The sequence below is a fragment of the Pezoporus wallicus genome, unplaced genomic scaffold (assembly GCF_028554395.1).
Source record: "Pezoporus wallicus isolate ANWC-B61680 ecotype Strahan unplaced genomic scaffold, APGP_CSIRO_Pwel_v1 contig_3058, whole genome shotgun sequence".
Taxonomy (NCBI): Eukaryota; Metazoa; Chordata; class Aves; order Psittaciformes; family Psittacidae; genus Pezoporus; species Pezoporus wallicus.
The window spans coordinates 4,929,885-4,950,887 of record NW_026641153.1 but is presented as its reverse complement, the minus strand read 5'-3'; the positions used below and the strand labels follow the sequence as shown (position 1 = coordinate 4,950,887).

At 40.8% G+C, this 21,003-nt stretch overlaps 1 protein-coding gene across 3 annotated transcripts in view; it reads right to left on the bottom strand.

The window, feature by feature from the left end:
• Positions 1-21,003, bottom strand: part of GRM3 (glutamate metabotropic receptor 3) — a 103,919-nt gene that overhangs the window by 34,884 nt on the left and 48,032 nt on the right. For all 3 annotated transcript variants that reach the window (XM_057422433.1, XM_057422435.1, XM_057422434.1), the window contains exon 2: positions 9,953-10,556. In XM_057422433.1, the coding sequence (XP_057278416.1) occupies positions 9,953-10,450 (498 nt within the window). In that variant the 5' untranslated portion in view covers positions 10,451-10,556. The remainder of the gene's footprint in view (positions 1-9,952; positions 10,557-21,003) is intronic.

Here is a 21,003-nt window from a genome sequence, read left to right as displayed (position 1 = left end):
GGGCCATATTCTGCTGCCAAACCGTACATGCACAGTGCCTTTCAAAACCCCTGGGCCAGCTGGAACAGTGGGTTTGGGGAGTCCCTTGTCTTCCTGTCCTTCTGGAAGAGCAGGTGGGATGCTTTGGCATCTCAGCTCTATCTGGGGAGCAGAAGCATGCCTTCATAAAATAAACCACTGAGACTGGTTTATTTTAGCTTAAACCAAAATAAAACCTCTTCTACACTGTTTGGAAGGAGTTTCCTGATGGAGCTTTGGCTAATGCTCTGCTGTTTTGCCTATGGATATAGGCACATAGCTGGAAAGTGCTCTGGATCAACAAGTTACTGTTCTTCAGGAAACAGCTGAGGTGTCCTTAACCACCCTGCTCAGTGGTAACGTGTTAAACTGCCTTATGTAGGATTTAATTTCCATTGTGGTGGTTTAAATGAACAGCTTTAGAGCCATGGGGTGGGCTGAGAGGCTTGTTTTGTCACCAAGGTGCAATGGATGCTTTCAGCATTGTTAAGCCGCTTTGCAAGTTCTGATTACATGCCCACATATCCACATGGTTTGGTTCACATGGCCTCACTCAAAAAGAGCACTTACATTTGGCAGTGAGAACGTCCTCTGTATAGTTATTCTGGAACATTTCCTGCAGCACCATGTGGGTTGGAATTGCTATTCTTGTCTCAGTTTATTCTATCAAGAATTATTTTATTTGAGCTAAACCATAATCAAGATACGCACACATATTCTGTGCTTTCTTCCCCCAAACTGGCTAAAAATGAAGTCAATTTTCTAGCTATAACAGTGCTATTCAGCAAGTAGTCAAGCCATCAGTTCACAAAAAGATATTCCTCACAAATATAGCAGCTTTTCTGTTGTTTTAATTATTTTCTTATTTTTATTGCTTATTTTTATTGTTTTCTATTTTTTTATTATTTCTTTTAGTCTAAGCAACAGCAGTATCCATATGCAGGGAAATAAAACTACACTCCCATTTTATAAGGGGGCCCTTGGAGATCACTATCTTCTAGGGTCCCTGCAAGTTGCCTGCAATTCTGCTTCCTGCTCTGTGGGGAGAAGAAAGCTTTCTTGTGGCACTGCTCTTTGCTGTGATGTTCTGCACTGTTCGGATGGCAGGTTTTTCATAGACCAGAACCTAAATAATATGGGAAAGTTTCTTTAATCATAGAAGATAGTGACCTAATGTTCTCTGAGAACTGTGAATGATCATGATGTTCAGTGAAGTTGTATTGTTATTATTTCTGGAAATTCTGAATTTGAGGATTTTCTGGAATAATGTAACACCTTAGTTCTAGGCACTAGCTGGTTTCAGAACAGTTCCTTTTTCCAGCTGCCCAGAGAAGCTGTGGCTGCCACATCCCCGGCAGTGTTCAAGCCCAGGTTGAACAGAGCTTGGAGCAACTTGGTCTTGTGGAAGGTGTCCCTGCCTGTGGCAGGAGGTTGGAACTGGAGGAGCTTTAAGGACCCTTCCAACCCAAACCAGTCTGGGATTCTGTGATTTTATAATTTTTGTGCTGATCTGAACATCAGACCCTGATTAAACAGCAAGACAAGGGCACAGGTAATAGGTTCTGGAGAGGAGCTTGTATCTAAGGCTATGTCTACTCTGCAGTTTCTCAGTATAGAGGAGGACACTAAAACATGGTCAGAGTCATGTGCACCAAGATTGAACCACCAGAGTCATACCTATACCATATCTCTGTGCTGCCTTAGGATGTGTACTACAGCTTCAAAATTACAGTGCAGATCCAGCTTTTGCTAAGTGAAATAATCTATTTTGGCAATGCTCCAGGTAGCAATTTAATCAAGCCACGGTGCATGCAATTAGAGCCTGAAATCCATATGCTGGCACTTAAGTAGCAGTAGTAGCCTGTTTTTTTGGGTTTTTTTGTTTTTTTTTTTTTGCTGTCAAAGCGAGTTGGTTTTGCAGATACTCAGCACCTTTGAAAATAAGGCTGGAAGTTCTGTATCTGTAACTGAAAACAATTGCTTTGCACAGCTTGCTGTGAACAAAGCATGCTGATATAGTTAGCTTCCAGCACAATGGGAAACCTTTATTTGCCTTCATGCTGCTGGGTTTATTAGTGAACCCACTGTCCTGTGCTGAAGTGCCCACTTCCCAAGCAGACCTGGCTCTCACCCAGTTTCTAGGACAGCGGGTGATACATAATGAGCTACCATGAGCACGGCAGAAAGCCCAGTGTGAGCCATGTCCTTCCATTGAGGTAGACTGAAAACCTTAAATGGAGTGGCCAGGGCAAAGCCAAAGGAGACTGATGTCCCTCTCAGGGTACTAGAGCCATGTCTGTCGCTTCTACTTCCATGTGCATCAGGGGCAGTACAAATACCTGTGGGAAATTGCCCATCTAATTTATAACACTGGAAATGGATTTGTAATAGCTAGCTACCTGCAAGAGGCCATGAATTCACTTACAGCTACGAAACACATGAACCTGGTTTCTGAGTGTATTTCTGGCCAGTCAAGAGTCTTGCTCATAAATGGGGTCAGGCACGTAACACCTACATGTCTCAGAAACCTCAGTCTGTCTTGATTCATTGAATCTCATCAAGCATTTTGCCTGTCCTCCATAGGACCATTTTTGCTGGCAGTAGGATTTATTCTGATGATTTTGGTTAAAATTTCCCTTCTTACCATCCCAGAGGCTGTTATATGGTTGTTTGAACTGAGTGACAGGACAGGGGAGCATGGAAAACACTTTGGAAAGAAGGAAAATCTCAGAAGTGTTAGAACAGATAGGGTTTCCTCACTACAATACACAAATGTATACCATACATCTATTGGACAGAGGGGGCCTCTTGTCAGATGGCAGTGTTCTCTGCACTGCTATATTTTCACCATGTGAAAATCTCATGGCACTTAACACAGTTTAATGAATCTGATTTCACAGAGCTCCTCTGAGACAGGCAAGAGCTCCTGTGGCTGTTTTGAACAGACAGTAAATTAGGCAACTGAAGAGAATGGGATTGAGGTACAGGAGATTTGTCTCTATCTAGAAACTGGAGAAATCTCTGTCCCTCTGAACTGCAATCTGTCCTAATGGAGATTCAGTAACTGCCTGAGAATGTTTTCTAAGTTGCTTGTGCTGATTCCCACAGCGAGATCATGGCAAAGCCATATCCCAAGGATTTTCTAATGTCTAGATCATTGCTATAGCACAGCGGCTGAGCTCCTGTTTTGAAGAAATATGTGTTGCTGCTGGTGTACATTGCATGTAGTTCCTAAATGATAATTTGCAGTGTGGGCTTTTTGTTATTATTTGGGCAGTTGCAGATCAAACTATGGCTAAAGAATTAAAAAAAAAAAATCATATTTGATTTTTTTTTCTTAAATCTAAAAACGTTTTACCAAAAATTTTGCAGAAAATATCATTTTAGAAAATCAGGACAGAGACATTGGTTCTGAATGGGCTGGAATGTGGGTGTGTGATAAGTGGTGGGCATAAATGGAATGTAAAGAGTAAATGAAGTGCCTTGCTAGTGTGTTTGTGTGGGCCTGCTCCCAGCACCTGGCTTGTACATTTGATGTCAAGTTAGAGCTTCCTTTCTTTCAATGTATAACAATTTTCTTCCATCCTCTTGTCACGCATCTCAGTAAAGGACACTTGCTTCGTGTTGTTGACAGCAAACCTGTATATACTGAAAAGCTGATATTAAGTTCCGACCAAACCTTTTCTTCTTCAGACTAAGTACACCTGGTTCCCTCAGTCTTTCCTTGTAGGGTATGTGCTCCAGACTCTCCTACCAATGACTATAGAATCATAGATTCACAGACTGGTTTGGGTTGGAAGGGACCTTAAGGGTAACTGAGTTACAACCCTACCTTGCCGTAGGCAGGAGCACCTTCACTAGACCATTTAGCTTCAGTTAGACTTCAAGCTCTGACCTCAGGAATGCACCGGCAATGCTGGTATCTCAGTCCTTTTAATCATTAAAGGACAGTTGCAAAGACCTAAACCAAAAGCAGTGAAGCTATTTGCTTGCATTCCTGAGTACTCTTGTGTCACATCGCAGGTCTGAAGCAGTAGTTTCCATCATCTTTCTCTGTCTTTGGTGTTACAAGGACTGTTTACTAGTTAAAGAACATTGTTCCTTAACAAAATTTCTTCCAAAAAGTAACTCAGAAATAAAAAATTCATTGCCAAGCAAACAAAAAAAATGTCTGGTGTTTTCTTTTTGTTATTTGGGGAGGGGAGAAGACAACATTGTTTTAGCTTTGCTTCCCTAAGAATTTTGGCAACCAAGCTGGGAAAAATACAGCTAAATATTTGCAGTGGACTCGATAGCTGTCACATCCAGAGAAGCACTGTTTGAACAGTGGAATAATTGCCTGTGTGAAATGAACATTAGAAAGAAAGCATACTGTCAGAAAAACAACTAAGATTTCCTCAAAAGATGCAGGAATTTCTTTGTATATGTGTGTTCTGTATAAGAAAATGTAAACCGAGAAGGACATGCAGAGGAACGTTATACTCAGAGAGAAGAATTGTTTGGAAATTTTTTTTTTTTCTCTTTTTTTCCTGCAGGGTATAACACAGTGAGCTGTCACATATGCACTCTGCTTCCTTACAGCATTAACTGCTGAAGTAAGCTAAGCACTAAGCCTGCACACTGAGATCTGTGCAGAAGACCTTGCTTTGCCTGAGAAGTGAAACTCTTCTCTTGGAGCTGGTAAACCTGACTGTGAGAGACATTTACACATGATGAGAAAAGGGATTTAAACTGAGATTGATGGTTCTAAAAGCATGAAATGGCTTCTGCAGTTAAAAGAGCTATCACTGATAAATATAGTTATTTGAGACTCATTAAATGAAGCATAAGTTCTAGCCAGAAGGGACAGAATTGGTGAGGGTGATGTCAATATATCCTTAACTAGTTCCTATTTTTGGCCGCTTTCTCTTGTATTCGCATCCTTTCCCACTTGTAACATGGTGGGGCTCCTTCCTTCTAACTTGTGATCTCATGGATTACTTACCCCTCCCTACACAGTTGTATAATTTCCCCTTGGAAAAAGAGAAAATGTCGAATTAAAAGAAATTATCCCAAACCAAATAAACTAAACTGCAATAGAATCAGTTACCTCGAGGTTTGCAAAGAGGCCAGCCAGGCGGAAGTAACTCACATTGCTTTGAAATCTCAAGGGAAGACGTGTCCAGTGCTGCTTGGGTACTTTGAAAATCTCTGTTTTAATTTTACAAGCACAAAATCACCAGAGGCTGTCAGTGCAAAGCTCATCTATAAGCACCTCACAAATGGCATACGTGGTCTGTGCTACCTGCTGAGCCCCTGTAGTCCACTGCACATTTCTCCTGCCCATATCCCTGTTTGGTCCTGGCACACAGGGACAGAATCCTATATGTTACAGGGGAAGGGGGACAGATTGCATGTAGTTCTCCTAAGGATTTTGCCCCATTTTCAGTGGTTATCAAAATCACAGGCTATTGTTAAGACTCTGCTTGGAAGATGGTTGATTCTTGGAGGAAAGAAATGGACGTGATTAGCTTTCAGGCTCCAAGAGCTGTGGAGAAATGACAGCCAGGAAAAGATTGCTAGTAATAGAGCACATATTCTGAATTTCATGCCAGATGGTCACTCACTTGGGAGAGAGGTCTTAGCTTTTGTGATAGCAGTAATATATCTTTAAACCTTCTCCACTGGTTTTGCTACAGTTTATCTGAGATACAGCAAGGAATTCAAGAGAAGACAGCTTGGTACTGGTTTCTGTCCTTCCATTTTTTATGGATGAGGCTTTAACTTGGGAGCAACTTTCATGACCATGATCTGGAGGTCTTGTGGTTTGGCAGCACAAAGGAAACTTTACACAGGGACAAAGTTCTACCTCAGCATGAATATAATAGATATGGAAATGCAAAGACCAGACCACCCAAGGGAATGTCTTCATGTTTCTAAGAGCTGACTGCAGGGAATGGACCCAAATCTCCATTTTCAGAAGATGTGTCTGGTTTTCAGAAGCAAAGAAGAGCGAAACTAGCACTTGAATAACCTTATTCCTGCTTATGCATGCATATTGCTGACAGAGCTGATGTAAGTATTTTAAATGTAACGCTTGGATTAGCTACTCAGGTGCTCATCCATTCAAATGAACAGCGCCTCTTTCTTTAATTTTACAATGTCATTGAATACCTTCAAGGAGAATTTGTTGAAATTTCTGTTGTAAACTAGGAGAGAGTGGATAAATGGGGTCAACTTGATGATCTTAAGGTCCTTTCCAACCCTAACTATTCTATGATTCTGTGAAATGAAAAGCAAAATAAAGTCCTCCAAACATTGGAGAATTTACCTTCTGGTCCTAAATTTAGCTCAGGTTAAAACTTTATTTTATAAAAACAGCTTTATTTTACATGAGTCCTTTCACTGACTGAGAATCCTGGCTTGGGTTTTGAGGGATCAAATGTTGTGCAGATTGGTCTCACTGCTAGTCTAAACACAACATCTAAAACCTAATTATCCAGATCATCATTAACAATAATAGCCTGGTCTGACCAGAAAATAATTAAGCATTTTGCATTCTCTTGTTGTTAGTCTGTGCAAAAAATGCTTATTGCAGATACTGACTCAGTGGGGAAGGTGCTCATTGCTGATTCACCAGCAAATTCTTTTTTCCTTGGTGGAAGGATAATGAAAAAAGCAGAAATCTGACAGCAGGAGCATCATGAAGTGATATGGCAGACAGCTGTCCAGACAACAATCTGGAGAGGGAGGCTGAAAGGAGGAGAAGAAAAAGTATTGCAACACAATGGCAACTTCACAGGTGGTAAAAAAAAAAAAAGGCAGAAATAATTTATTGTCTGAAGAGCTCAGTATGGTTTATTTTAAAGTTAAGAAACTGCGCTGTGGACTTTCTGGTGTTTACAGCTCCCAGGCAAAATAAGAGTGCTTGACAGGGCCACATCTGGAAGCACCCAACACCCTGAGTGCTGTTTGAAAGCATAGCAAATAGAGATTCTCAGCTTTGCACATGCGCCTAGTGGTTGCTTATTGTTCATCAGTGATTGCTACTGGAGCTACTCCATACAGGCGACATGAAATGTGGTAATCTCTTCTTCTGGCATGGCACTAAAATGTATTGCTTTAATATTCTGAAGTCCTTACATCTTCAGTTTTAAGTCTCCAATGTCATTCTTGACAAGGGTTTTCTTTTGAAACAGAAGTCATGACTGGCTATCTTATCAAGATGCGCAGAAGAAGTGAATGGCTTAATCATGTCTTTTCTAGAGAGTGTGAAATTTAAAAGAAAGTTATAAAAGAGAGACTGGAGGAAGGCCAAGCCAATCTGTGTCAAAGGAAAATGATCAACTGAATACTTCCTTTCTAGCTGCAAAATGCACAATGACGCATTGAATGATATGTAAACTTATTTCTTTATTTTTTATGAAGAACTGTAAGAAAGATCTTATGTTTGAGCAACTCTTGGCAACTATAGGGAAGCTGTACAGGCCATAGAGTAATTTTAGGTATAGCTATTGTTTCAACATCCCTCTTAAGTTTTGGAAATTGGGTGACATATAGATATGTATACAGCTATATTGGCATTTATTAGATATTCTGAATGAGAAAGTCCTCTATCAAGACTTCTGGTTTCTGCCTTGCAGCTGCTCCAGACCCATGTTTTTGGAATATGAAGCATCTGTATATACTCTGTATATTCAAGATGTACCACATCCAATCTTCTGCCTCAAATATGGATTTTTCTTGCGTCAGCGATCACCAGAGGCTGGCTTCAGAGGGACAGATTGTGCAAGAGGCCAGAGGCTATGTTAGGAATGTGGCATGACTACCAAAGGGTTTCTGGGAAGTAAATACCTATATCACTTTTTCAGCTGTAGCTGCTTATACAGATGTACCTTTTAGGCTTCTTCATGGCTTTGTGTCCTTTGGACACACTTGACTTTAGGCTGGACTTGGAAACAGGCTGATCACAAATGACTAAACCAATGGTACAACAAAACCACTGCCACCTCTCCATCAGTGGCACAGAGCAACCATGTGATGTTTCAAAATATGTTTACCAACCCTAGATACTTGCAGCTCTGGGAATTGCTGAGCTAAAGGTGTCATCTATACAGAATTTCCTTATTTCTTTAGTCACTTCTCGAACTCATTTAATTTTTAACATCAACAACAACTTGCCATTTGCTGGTTTCATTTGAGGTACCCTTTGATTGAAAGAGACATTGAATAATGATTTCCTTAACAGCGTGTGTTTCCCAAGCTTTTGTAGCTATCATTTCCCCTCATCAAACATCTGTTTTCCAGCCTAAGAACTTCCTTGTTCTTTGTTCTCCAAGAGATCAGACCCATGTAACTGGTGAAGGATACATCCCTGCTGTGCTAACTGGTGCACAGTGGGACAAACCCACTCCTAGTATGAGAGATGGCTGAGGTTCTGCTCCACAGAAACTATTGTCCTGTGATATGGGTAACCATTTGCCCATGTTTTCCCTACTATGAATACACAGACAACTCACAGACTGGAACACAGAAGTGAATAAAATGTAATTTGTTGAAATATTTCTTCCTTGTTCACACATGTCTTGTGGAAACTGGACATGCTCCCAGGCTTATGTGACTTAATTCCTTGGCAAGAGCAGTAGCCAGTTTCACAATGTAGTTCTGACTGAAATAAGCATTGGATGAACTCCTGGCCTCTTTATGGAACAGGTAAATGAAGCTCTGTGAGCTGTCAGTGCTGTGATAGTCTGTATTATAAAAGAATACTTTTCTCCTTTGACACTGATGCAGTAAATACAGCGTATATTCAGCTGGAAAAACATGTTGCTCATAGTAATCCAACACTGTCAAGGCTTTGTGTCTTTGGAAACCTACAGCTGACCATTAAGAGATATTAGATGTAGGGACTTAGCCTACCTAAATTTGTGCTTAAAAGACCACTTGATTGTTTTTATGAATGATGTGGACCAGTTTATTTAATTTAACCAAAAATAATGAGGTATATGTAGATTTGGCAGCTTCAGTGCACACTGGCAGTAGTGAGGAACTTAAGAAGATCCTAGGCTGCTCTGCCAAAGGAGTACCTGGTCTGGAGAGGAGAAATACAGAACTTGTGCTGAAAAAGAGAGCACATATGTTTTCCGTGTTCATTTAATGGAAAAAAAAATGCCAAGGACTTAAAGTTTTATCATGACTTTATAAAAAAATGGGAAGCCAAGACCAAAAGGAATCAGCATTATGTTTAGCCCCTTGCAACTGAAACCAAGCATGTGATAAAACCATATCTGGAAGGATATATGGAACATTTTACCCACCTGCAATTTTACTCCATTGCAAGCCATTAAATACTCCCCAACACCCTACTGACACCCTGTCTGGGACTGTTACTGCACAACCAAAAGCTGCAATTACAATGTGCCAGAAGGAGGGAGCAAGATATACTGAAGGCATCTTCTGTGCTGGAGTTCTGATTGTTCACACTGCACTTTGCCAAGCAGCAGGATTTCTTCTTTAATTTTAAATATCTACCTCTTAAATGAATAATGTTATGAACATGCAGCATGGCAGGCATACATGCATTCAGATATATAGGTGATATAATTTATTACTCATGTGAAAGCAGAAATCTGAGCTTAAGAGCTGTGAAAGTCTCATGAACTGCAAAGGTCAAAATTAATGCTAAGGTTTTTGGAAACTTCAGATGCTCTTGGGATGCATCATATCTAGAGGAAGCAGACAGCTGCGAGAGGTTTAAACAACAGCAAGCATTTTAAAGAGTGAATCAAACTAATCTGAATACAGGAAAAATTATATGCTAGGTTGATCCCCAAGGTGAAGTGATTGAGCTAAGGCTCGTTTTATTGATAAACTTATGTAAGTAGTGGTTCTGTCATAGGAGAGATAAATGATTGCAGGTAAGTGATGTTCACCTAATGGGGCTCCTGTGACTTACCTGTATGGAGACACTGCTATAGGAACCGCCTATGACTCCTGCAATGAGCAGTGGTAAGTTCTCTTGAATGGCATATGAGCCATCAGGGCACATGTACTCTGTTTCATCCACTTTAGTCAATGATGCCCTGACAAACTCCAAAGACTGTTCTAAGGCATATGTATCCCTGGAACATGTGTCCAAGATGTGAACACCAAGCTTAATTCCTGGCAGCAAGTAGTTGTCTCTGTTGATTTCATCAATGGCAAACAACATGGCCTCCAAGCGCTGGATGCCTCGGTCTTCATTGATTCTCCCACATTCTTCTATCCCAGTACCTTTTTCCTTGATTGGGAATAAACCACCTAAGACCAGGTCCCCTTCTATCTTGATTTCCTTCCTTACAAAGCTGTGGTCACTTAGGGAAAGGAAAACTCCTTTGGAAAATAAAGTTAACGTAAGAACTTGGAGCCTAGTGAACATCTTCATTGGTCCTGTTTTAGCAGCTCTAAGAAACATTGGTGGGAGCAGATGTGCTCTTCAGTCTTTCCGATCCATTGCCAAATTTGAAGTGCTGTCCCACAAGCCAGTGAAGAACAAGCCAACACGTCTTTCCACTGGACCTCTAAAGAAGAGATGGAAGGAATTAGAAAGATATGTGAAATATCTTTATCACAAAACCATCCCTCCTTGAGGCATGAAATATTCTCTTGCCAGCAAATTAAAGGTAAAAAAAGTAAAAGAGACATGACAAGGAAGAATCTTTTACTTGATGCTTGCTAAGGGTATGAAAATACTTATGGCTGGACTTGCTCTCTTTAATGTTAATCACAGTTCAGTGCTCAGGCCAAAGGGAAAACAGAGCAGTGATGTATGTATGTAAGTTTGTGATTTTGCTCTCACTAAGGTCAAGACACTTTGCCAATGACCTTAAAAGGAGAAAAATCAAGCCTTAGAGTGAGGATCATGTTGTAACATTTTTTTAACTAAATGTGCGTCCACAAAGTCTATTTATGCAACATAGATGTATGATTCGTCCATAGACTCCTTGTCAGTATCTCTTTAAATATCACAAAGTGGCTGCTCTGCTCTCCAAATCCTCAGATAAATTAAGTGTGGTAATATTTAAATATAGCATTTCTATAATTCATTTCTGTAATTACCTTTTCCTCAACAGAGCATATATTATTATTAGCATTTCAGGGTTATATATAATTTAGAGACACTTAACACAAAGAAATTGAAATAAGCAACAATTAAGATTTAACACTGAATGATGGATAAGCACGCTTATTGCAAGGCAGTTGTTTATCCTGGTACAATTTCAATGTTGCTGTACCAAATCGCTTAACAGATTAGCTTTTTGTTCATATTGTCCAACATTGTTCTCTCATAAATCAGTAATGTGTCAGATGCACAGTTAAAGATCTTTCTCTGCTATCCTAGTAACATGTGTGTAGTCTGAGCAGAATGTTTCATTCAGAAATAAGTGATATGTCAAGGGGAAATGAGCTTCATCATCTCTCAGTGATCTATAAGTAAGGTAGTTTGCTGATCACCTGTAGTTCACTAATCAGGTCTAGCAAATATATTTGCTAGTAATATTAGGAGGAGTAATGCCTCAAATGTATCCAGTCACTTTCTGTGACTTAGTTCTATAATTTACCAAATATTACTCAGGTGTATACAGGGCACATAAAATGGTGATACTACGTTATTGGAAAAAAAATATCAGACAAAAAGGTGGCATGTGTCACATAAATAGTTGTGTGGTTGATTACTGAGATAAATCAACTTTATTGTTCTCATCACTAATCCACCATTTGGATAAAATCAGGATTTGGGATTTTTTTATTGCAATATCCTTTCTCTTTACTTCTGTAGCTTCTGTCACCACTGTATCTCAGCAAATATTCATACATTTATCTTTCCAACACTGGTAAAATATTTATTTTCCTTGTTTTACACTTGGGGAAGAAAAGGTACAGAAAGATGAAATGAGATTCTCAGAAGAGTCTAAGCTCAGATTTTGATTTGCTCGACACTCACAATCACTATCAGGCTTTGAAAAGGTCTCTGCTTCCCTTTAGGAATTGAAGAACATGCTTTCAACTGTGCCCTGCACCCCCTGCTTCCCACTGAGGCACTGACTCTGACAAACTTCCTTAGCCAGCTGGTGTCTCTTCTAAGCCTGTTCCTGAATAATTTACCTAAGGTCATCAGCACAGCCAAGAATCAAACTTTGATCTTCTCCAGTGCTCCTCTTATACTTTAACAATAAACCTCCCTTGTTTCCTATTACTCCTCCTGGCTTTTATGAGTCTTTTATAAGGTCATATTAAACCCAGCCTGTTTTCAACAGCCCTTCAACATTACCAAGAACAAGTAAATTTGCAGGAGAAAAAGCTTCTAAATAGGGTCCTCTATAAGCTTTCCTAAAACCTATCTGGGACATGCTTACAGTTACAGTGGATTTACCCTGAATATCAAACAGGCTGTTCTTATCCCTCTGACTTCTTCATAGGTAATGTTTTATGCAAATAGCATCACCATCCACTTAGCATCACATCTGTGTCTCAGGGATCTACATATCTTTGATATGTCAGCAATAAAGCCTAAAAAAGTACCAAAATTTATTTAAACACTGTACATAGAAAGCACATATGTAAAATGAATGATGCTATAGGAAGACCTGATTTTCCCTGCAGAGAATGCAAAGGATTTCTATATTTTATCACTTAAGCTTGTTGCAGTGGTCCTACAGAGGGAAACTAAAATGGCACTCTGCTGTGAGAGGATCAGTCCCAGCAGAAGTCAAGGAGCGATTGGAGAAGGTGGGGATTCCTTGACACTCTGTGTTGAGGGCAGCAGTGTGAATGTGATGAGGGGTATGAAGGGATATAAAGGGAGGAGGTGGCAGGAACTCTACCTAGTTTGGAGAACACAAATGACAGTCCCATGAACCTGCTCTATCTGGGGACACACTAACGTAAGGGGTGCCCAATGAGGGGTTTCCAGGAAAACACGATCTTATTCTATGTGTTCAAATACTTTGTTTATAAACATAAGACAGTTACCAAAAACACAGCTTGAGGTATCAAATGTGCTTCTCTCCCTCTGTAGACTTGGTAGCCTGTGCACTGCTGCCCATGCAGTAGCATTGCACTGTCCTGCCAAGGAAAAAGGGTGCTGTGTGCGGGTCAGGGAGTGGAGGCATTAATGTGAAGGCTGGTTTGTCAGGGGAGGCTTCCCCTTTGAGCTGAGAGGGAAGGAAGATTCCAGGAGCAGCAGCTTCTCTGTGGTGGGACTCCTGAAGGAAGCTGTGAGGCAGATTTGGGTGGACGATGTGCAGCATCACTATGGTGACACTGAACAGACAGATTGACGTGGAGAAGGGAGGTTATTTTAAAGCAGTTTGCAAAGATGGGCTAACAACTCAGTTCCTCTCCTGTTCCCTCTGGCATGCACCTCCTACATGCTTTCTCTGTAGCTTGCATAACTCACAACTATATATACAAACATTTTGTACCTGCTCCAGGCTGATACAGCCCATATTCCTCCCATTAACCATGGTGAAGGTAGCACCCCACAGTCAAGGTTTGCCATTTCCTATCAGAAGTGATTTTGCTACGTTGACCATGCCAATTTGACTTTGTGGTACCCTCTTCTACTAAAATCATGTTTCAAAAAGAAGTACCTGTTGACCAAGCTTCAACCCTTTCATTTTTCATTTGTATTTAATGTTTTAACTTGAGCTACAGGCAGGTTTGTATTGTTCTAAGTGTTCTGTTAATCTTAAGAATGTGTACACTCCAGCCCTATAGGCATTGTATCCCTGGTGGAAATAGATGTAGAGTGTAGTTGTAAAAGTGATCCATATATCAAAATGAAAAATAAACAGAAACCAGCAGAAGGAGAAAGGTTTCCGTGCCTGCCTCAGAAGGTTTCTGCCAGCACTTCACTCCCCTATGTGAACTTTAGCCAGCAGTGCTCCACCTGTGAAATATGTTCACTTGGCACTCCAGACCCCTTCCCTTTTCATCAGCAAAGGTCCCCAGGGGTGAGCTATGTCTGCTCTCAGGAGACAGTGCCAGCACTTCCATCAGTAAAAGCAACTCATTTGCTTGTGTTAAATGGCAACTGTGCTGCTGTTGTTGAAAATACCCTTGCCCCTTGGTCTGAACAATCAGTTTTGGTATGCTGTTCCTATGACTGTAAAAAGTTGATTGCACAAATCCAGTAGTTCTTGATGTAAGTCTGCTTATTTACTAAGGATGTGCACATCATTGTTTCTGTGAAAGGAGCTAGAACGAGAAAGAGGATGTATGGATTTTCTACATTCTGGATCCCAGTATCATCTCCAAAACTAAATCTGTCTTTTGTGGCTTTCTTCCAAGGCTATATTCACATTACAGCTCTGATCTTCTGTAAGGTTTCTGTTTGAAGCTCACAGAGTAGCTCCACCAGTGCTATCAGTTCAAGGGTGAAGTCTTATTAGGCTAAGTGTCTTCAGACTATTTTTCTGGGTCTCAGACTGCAAAAAAGAAGTGCAGTTGAATCTTCCATTTACCCAAATGAATTGTAAATTGAGTGGAATTTTTCATATACCAGTGACAATTTTACTGATACTTTCCACCATATCACCAACACTGTATCCAAAAGCCATAGACTTTCCAATTTTCCACTTATAAGGATGGCATGGGCAATTTAATTGAGAGCTGAGGCACCTCAGGTCTCCTAACTAGTTTTCAACACCATTAACTAGCAAATGGGACAACCTATATGATTGAGCTAAAACTCTGGATGGTTTTTCCCTCACCCCTGCTATATGTTATATCCTAAATTGCCCCCTACATTTTCTCCTTTTAAGTATTTTTCAGGGCTCATCTCTGTACCCATCTTCCTGAGAAAAGGTTCAACAAGATCTGACGTGGGTGCTGGAGAAGATTATGTTTAGCTTTATTGTGGGTGGCTCCCTCTTGGCAGTCATGGATTTTTGCTGCGTTATTCAGGACTATAATGCGGTACTGTGGTGCCAGGAGCCATATGGCAACTTGGTATCACCTAACACCTTTAGTAAACTTCCATTGGAAAAAGAGTGTGCTCAGTGGAAGATCACAGGGGAGGTTCCCCATACGTGTGCTCATGTGGCATATTACAACTTTGAAGTTGATTCTATCATCAACAGATCTGTCTCCAGGAGACCACATCAGAGAGGCACCTTCCCCTGAACTCTTGCTGTGCCCTAAATTCTTATCTGAGGGAAGCATATTTCTAAAACTATTCCAATTTTGGCTCAATATTCTGGTGCATATTTCAAGACCAGCACAAGTTAAATGTCATGATTTCTTTCTCTTAGATATCATGGATAACTTGCAGAGCAGCACTGCTCATCCAACACATTTGGCACATTTATATGTGCTCTGCCAGAGCTTGACCTTATTGCCTGATGAGAACTGCACTGAAAGATAAGATGTCTTACTTTGTCAGAAGAAAGTGATGGACAAGCTTGAGTCCCCTTACCAATTATAATTAGAGATGCTGTCACCTCTGGAAGAAAAACATTTGTAAAGGCACCCAACCTCTACAGTGGCAGGCATGTGTCAGGTACACAAAGTGCTCACATTCTGATTCTGGCTGGCTGAAATCTGATAGCTTAAATCAGGAGGTTAAAAAAAAAAACAGAGGAAAAAAGTTGCAGAAAACATTTCGAGGTAGAGAAAATAAGCAAATTTGTTCCATGGAAATGGAAAAAATTCCTTCATAAAATGCTAATCAGGTGCTGACACATAAATTTGCTGAAAATGAATCCAAGTGATTTAAATTTCAATTGCTGGCTGTTATATCTCAGGTTTTTTTCTTCCTTTCCTTGTGAGAAATGACAAAAATAACTTTACAGCTAGGTGTTTTTGTGCCTTTCATTAAAACTTGAAAATTCATATATGAAAAACATTTATTAATGCAATTATCACTGCCAGCAGCATAGCTGTACAAGTTCATCCTATCCCCGACATATGGTAGAAGAGTTTGGAAAACTTAAAATTTAGGTGAATTTTCAATATAAAGAATGACATACAAAGCAAGAGATAATATGTTCCTGTAGAAGGAGACCATTCCTCTTAAAACACAACCTTATGTTCTCTTATTTTGGAATGAGTAGAAAAAATCCCAGAACACTGCATTACTGTTTGTACTGTGCTAGCACCAACAAGTGATGCTTTATGTTTTCTACAATGTCAACATACAACAGATGCCCAGCCCTTTCCTCAGAGATCTATAATATATCCATCCTGTTTCAGAAAAAGAATTTAAAATATTAATCACACAGGAAAACAGATGTCTCTGACGTGATACTCTTGAAGTTTCTAGATATTAAAGGGCTCTATGGATTAGAGCAAGACCTATTAATTTAGCCTGGTGAGGAACAAAGAGCCCCTGGAGGTTACTGGACATTAACGTGGTGTGGAAACATGGGTCTTTGCTCCTTCATAAATTACATGAGTGCATCTGGCACTGGCTGAGTCCTTCTAAAGTGAGTTTGGTCTCAGGAGAGGGAGCTGCAATGAGCAGACCTCTAGAGCTAAAGATTTGGGTCAGGCTATGCAGTCTCCCAGATCGTTAGAGTTTCTGCTCTACTTTGCCAGTAAGTATATTCAAGCGTATTGAGAAGTCCAGCCACGAGCCTGAGGCTTTGTACCATCTGGACTATTTGTGGTGTAATGATCTTGATGTAATGCAGGGTTAGACCTTTGCAAGTCCCACCATCTCCCCGTCTGTCTTTTTTGGATTGAGCTGAATCCTACTGTTTTTTATCCATCTGCTTATTTCTTCAAGGCATTGGTGACAGCTGAAAGCACACCAGCAGACAGCAATAAACAGACAAGTGCTGTCTGCTTATTGATTGTGTGTTAGTAGACTTTAGTGTCAGTCTTCCTGTGTGGTCCCAGAGGGACATGGAAGGGAAAAAATGGGCATGTAAAGACTTTGAGGACAAAGGAGCAGCTGGCTTCTGTGGCCTGTGGATGTCACAGCAATTACTCCTGCTAGGTGGTGCAGGGACATCGTTGCTGTGCTAAGGTCAGCAATGTCAAAGGCTGGGTTGGAGAGGTAATGGACAAGTATTTAGCTTTTCCCTCTTGATTCTTAAACATCTTTTTTTAATGCCCTCATTAAAAGACAGGGATCATTTCTGTCTTGTGCTCATAATCACTTTTCAGCTCGCTGCCAGATCTATAGGGTTTTTCTTGGGCCCAGATCTCTCCATGAGTTTCTGTCCATGCTCCACATGAGGTGCTCTAACTGTGCATTCTAGGCTCCCATCAAATGGCATCAGTGCAAGCTGCCAGATTTCACTCTCATCACTCCTCTGCCAAGACATTTCCTTCACAGTGAAGTAATGTAGCCAGAATATGGCTGAGCCTCTGTATATGTGGAGGGCAGAGAGTCCTTTCTCCCCGCTGCTTCTGTTGAGATTCAATCTGGCTGCCAGTCTTAGAGTCATACAGGCCTTGCAAAGCAGCTAAGTGTGTTTTCTCCTCTCCATTTGTATGTGGGGTGACTTCTGCTGCCATCCAGTCTGCTCTAATGGGACCCAGTCCTGGCCTGGACCCCAGAGTAGGGGCATTCAAACCTGGTGAGGTGCCTCCTGCAATCACTGGTCAGGATAGGAGAAACTGGAATAGCAAAGGTGATATCAGCAGAGGTAAAGACCCCTCCATGACTCCTTCTCACCCCTATGTCAGTTAGTCATAAGCCAAATAAAAGCCTTCCCAGACTGGTTCTCTCATCCCTGTCTAGTCTGATCTGTGTCTTCCAGCAGTACCAAACATTCAGCTGGGAATTTTACAAGTTAAGTTGGTTTTTCTTATTTGTCAAATGAGGCAGTATTTCTCCCTCCGATATATGCACTGCAAATGCCTCCAAGCAGGAGCTGTTGCCTTGCCTATGGCTGTTCAGAGCTGAACTCTTGTCTCACCACCACTGACCATTTACGGATGAGATTCAATATGCCTAACTTGCATACTTAACATATGACAATATTTCAGGAACCTTTTGACCTTCTCCAGGAGAATCTCCTGCCTATTCTGACTTAGAAAAGTCAAAGGGTGTTTCTGGAGATCTCCAAATGAACAAAAATCTTTCTAATGAAACCATAGGCACTTGCTTTAGGGAGAGTAGTCCACCCAGCATCTGCAGTATGAGATCAAGGTAGGTGCATGACTACACAAACAGGGTTTCACCTACTGGTCCTATGGTTTTTTATGTTCTTGATAACAACACAAAGCAGTAGGAAGGGATAAAAGCAAGGAAAAACTCTTCAGGTTTTTCGTAGAATCATAGAATCGTTAGGGTTGGAAAGGACCTTAAGATCATCTAGTTCCAATCCCCTGGGCAGGGACACCTTACGCTAAATCATATCACCCAAGGCCTCGTCCAACCTGGCCTTGAACACTGCCAGGGATGGAGCATTCGCAACCTCCCTGGGCAACCTATTCCAGTGCCTTTAAGGAAAGGAAAGCATTGTTTAGCTGTGGGTTGTAGTTTTTTGCTGCTGAGTTGTTAGTTTGTTTTTTTTAACATAAAAGGATTAAAAATTTAATGCAGTAGCCTCTTCTGAAATGATCCTTTCCCCCCACCAGAGCCCAAACTGGTAACTTCCATCACATAAATGTTATCTCCAGGCTACAGCATTCAGCAGAGTGTGAAATCACAATTAATGGAACAAGTGTTTTGTAAGTGAGCAGAAATGGCTACAAATGACATCCTACTATTAGCTGATTTTAAAACAACACTGTTGAACAGCTTCATGCTTACTGGGCTGTGGCATGTATTAAAAAAAAACAATAAAACATAACTGATTGTGAATTGTGCTCATTGCCTTTATAGTTTTAATCACTAATGTCACAGAAGTTTACTGGGAACAAAAGCTGCCCTCAACTATCTACGAGAACTGGATTGTTCTAAAAATTCTACTGAACATGATTTGCCTCTGTTGTAAATCAGTAAACTACTGAAACCTATGGGTTCTGCTGACTTAGAGAGATCTTCTTTGTGTTTTTCTTTTCCAGTTGGCAAAGAAAGGTGTAAGACTGCCTTGCCTCAGCCAGAAAGTACAACTGGAAGCCTGATGGAAGCAATGTCCTCAATCTTTCAGACCTGCCATTCACTTGGCTTGCCCTTAGAAGCAGGAAACGTAACCAACAAGGAACAGGAGCTGGTGGTTTCTATTTGCTGTTTGCTGAGAAACAACCAACAACACAGAGATATACTTAGAAAATACATTTATGTCCCTCTTTTGGGCCCAGAATTATTTTCAAACCTCAAATCATGCATTCTTACAGGAACCCAGTAATGTTTAATTCTGATCCATGACCTTGTCTCAGCTCACAGACAGACAAGGTATGCCGCAGTAGGTTTATGGCTACATTTTTCAAACTTGGATACCCTGCTATGGATTTATGGCTTTTAAAAAAGCCATTCACAATCAGTCTAATATGGGGACCTTGACAGAATTCAGGTCCCTGTGAGTAATGCAAACTGCCTGCTCTTCTGCCTCAGTTAGTGCTATAGGGACCTAAAACTCACCCTCGGGATGAAAATTCCCAAAGCACTTAACTTCAGGCACTGCCTGCATTTGCTGATCAAGGTGACACCTAACTCATTCAGCAAATTTAATTAAAGGAAGACTAAACTCTGACAAAGTCCCCAGGGAAATATGTTTGTATATGTGGGCAGGATCTTTCCCTTGCTGTAGATATTTAAGCTTATACAGGTTTCTCAACCCACGGTGAGGTGGCATAAAGTGAAGAATAAAGCTCAGGAGTCAGGAATCTGTCTTGCTGTGACCGTCAGACATACGAGTTCTAGGAGTGCAGAAAAATCTTAGAAGTGGGTCTAAAATGAAATAATACAATACCTGTGTTCCTTATTTTTGGCAACCTCTGCCCTGGCAAATAAATTTGTATAAACATTGGGGGTAGGTTGCTGGAAAGCATTTCCCATTAGAGAGCTAACAGTAAGGGTTATTTTTAATAAAAATAAACCCATTAAAGCATATTTTTCCTGTTTTGGCAAAGTCATATCCTATGAAGGCAGTAACAAACATGTCTTGTGACCAAGGGAATGACTTCTAGTTTCTACTTCGCATATTCTATGAAATGGAGTATAAGTCAGTCATCACTTGGGCTGTTTTCTGTTTAAGACTCAGCTCTGTGTAGATGAAGGTGCACCCTGGAACAAACACTACTCCTCTGTCCATGCTACCTGCCCATCCCTCAGATTTGGTGCAAACTCTTTGCCTGACTCCTTTCATGCAGCTCCGCAGGAGCATGTATACATGCATATACATATTTTTATGTGACGAGCCAGAACCTCACACCCCCAACACATTCACTGCTTTCTCTTGCTCTAAATGGCCATTACTATGGCAACAACTGCTTAACTCAAAATTTAAAGAGGCACTTAGCACAAATTATGGAAGAAGAGATGCGACAGCTCTCTGCGTAATGCCACAGTTTGATAGCCCAACGTGGCTCCGGTCACTAGTTGATCCAGGACACCCTGGGGATCTTGCCACATGTGGTCTGGCATCTTCTACTCAGTGTGGTGGAGGAAATAGATTTCTCTAACACTGGTTTTGTCTTTATTCTTTTCTGTGCTGGCAATAAATGGTATTTCAGCCATCAGTGAGACACAAAGCACAATTTGCAGACTGCCCAGCCTGGTCTTCAATACCTTTGCCAGAATACTTAATGGTCTGATAGCACAAGGACGCAATTCCTTGCTAATGAAGGCAAGGAAAGACACGGACTGTATTTAGGGTCTCTTGAATGGTACTAATGTTCTGCATCAGCATGCCTGGAGGCAAATGAAGGGCTTAGCTGAGTTGTAAGACAAAGCACATCACATCTGTGATGCTTCTTGCAAGGAGTCACTTTGTGGTGCCAAATCTCAGACATGATAAAGGAAGGACCAACAATTCCCAGTGAATGTAGGAGATTCATGTCTTTCTAAACCTGTGCATGCTGTGTCCTTTGTTCTTATGTATGGCCACATCCTGTATAAGGCAAGAT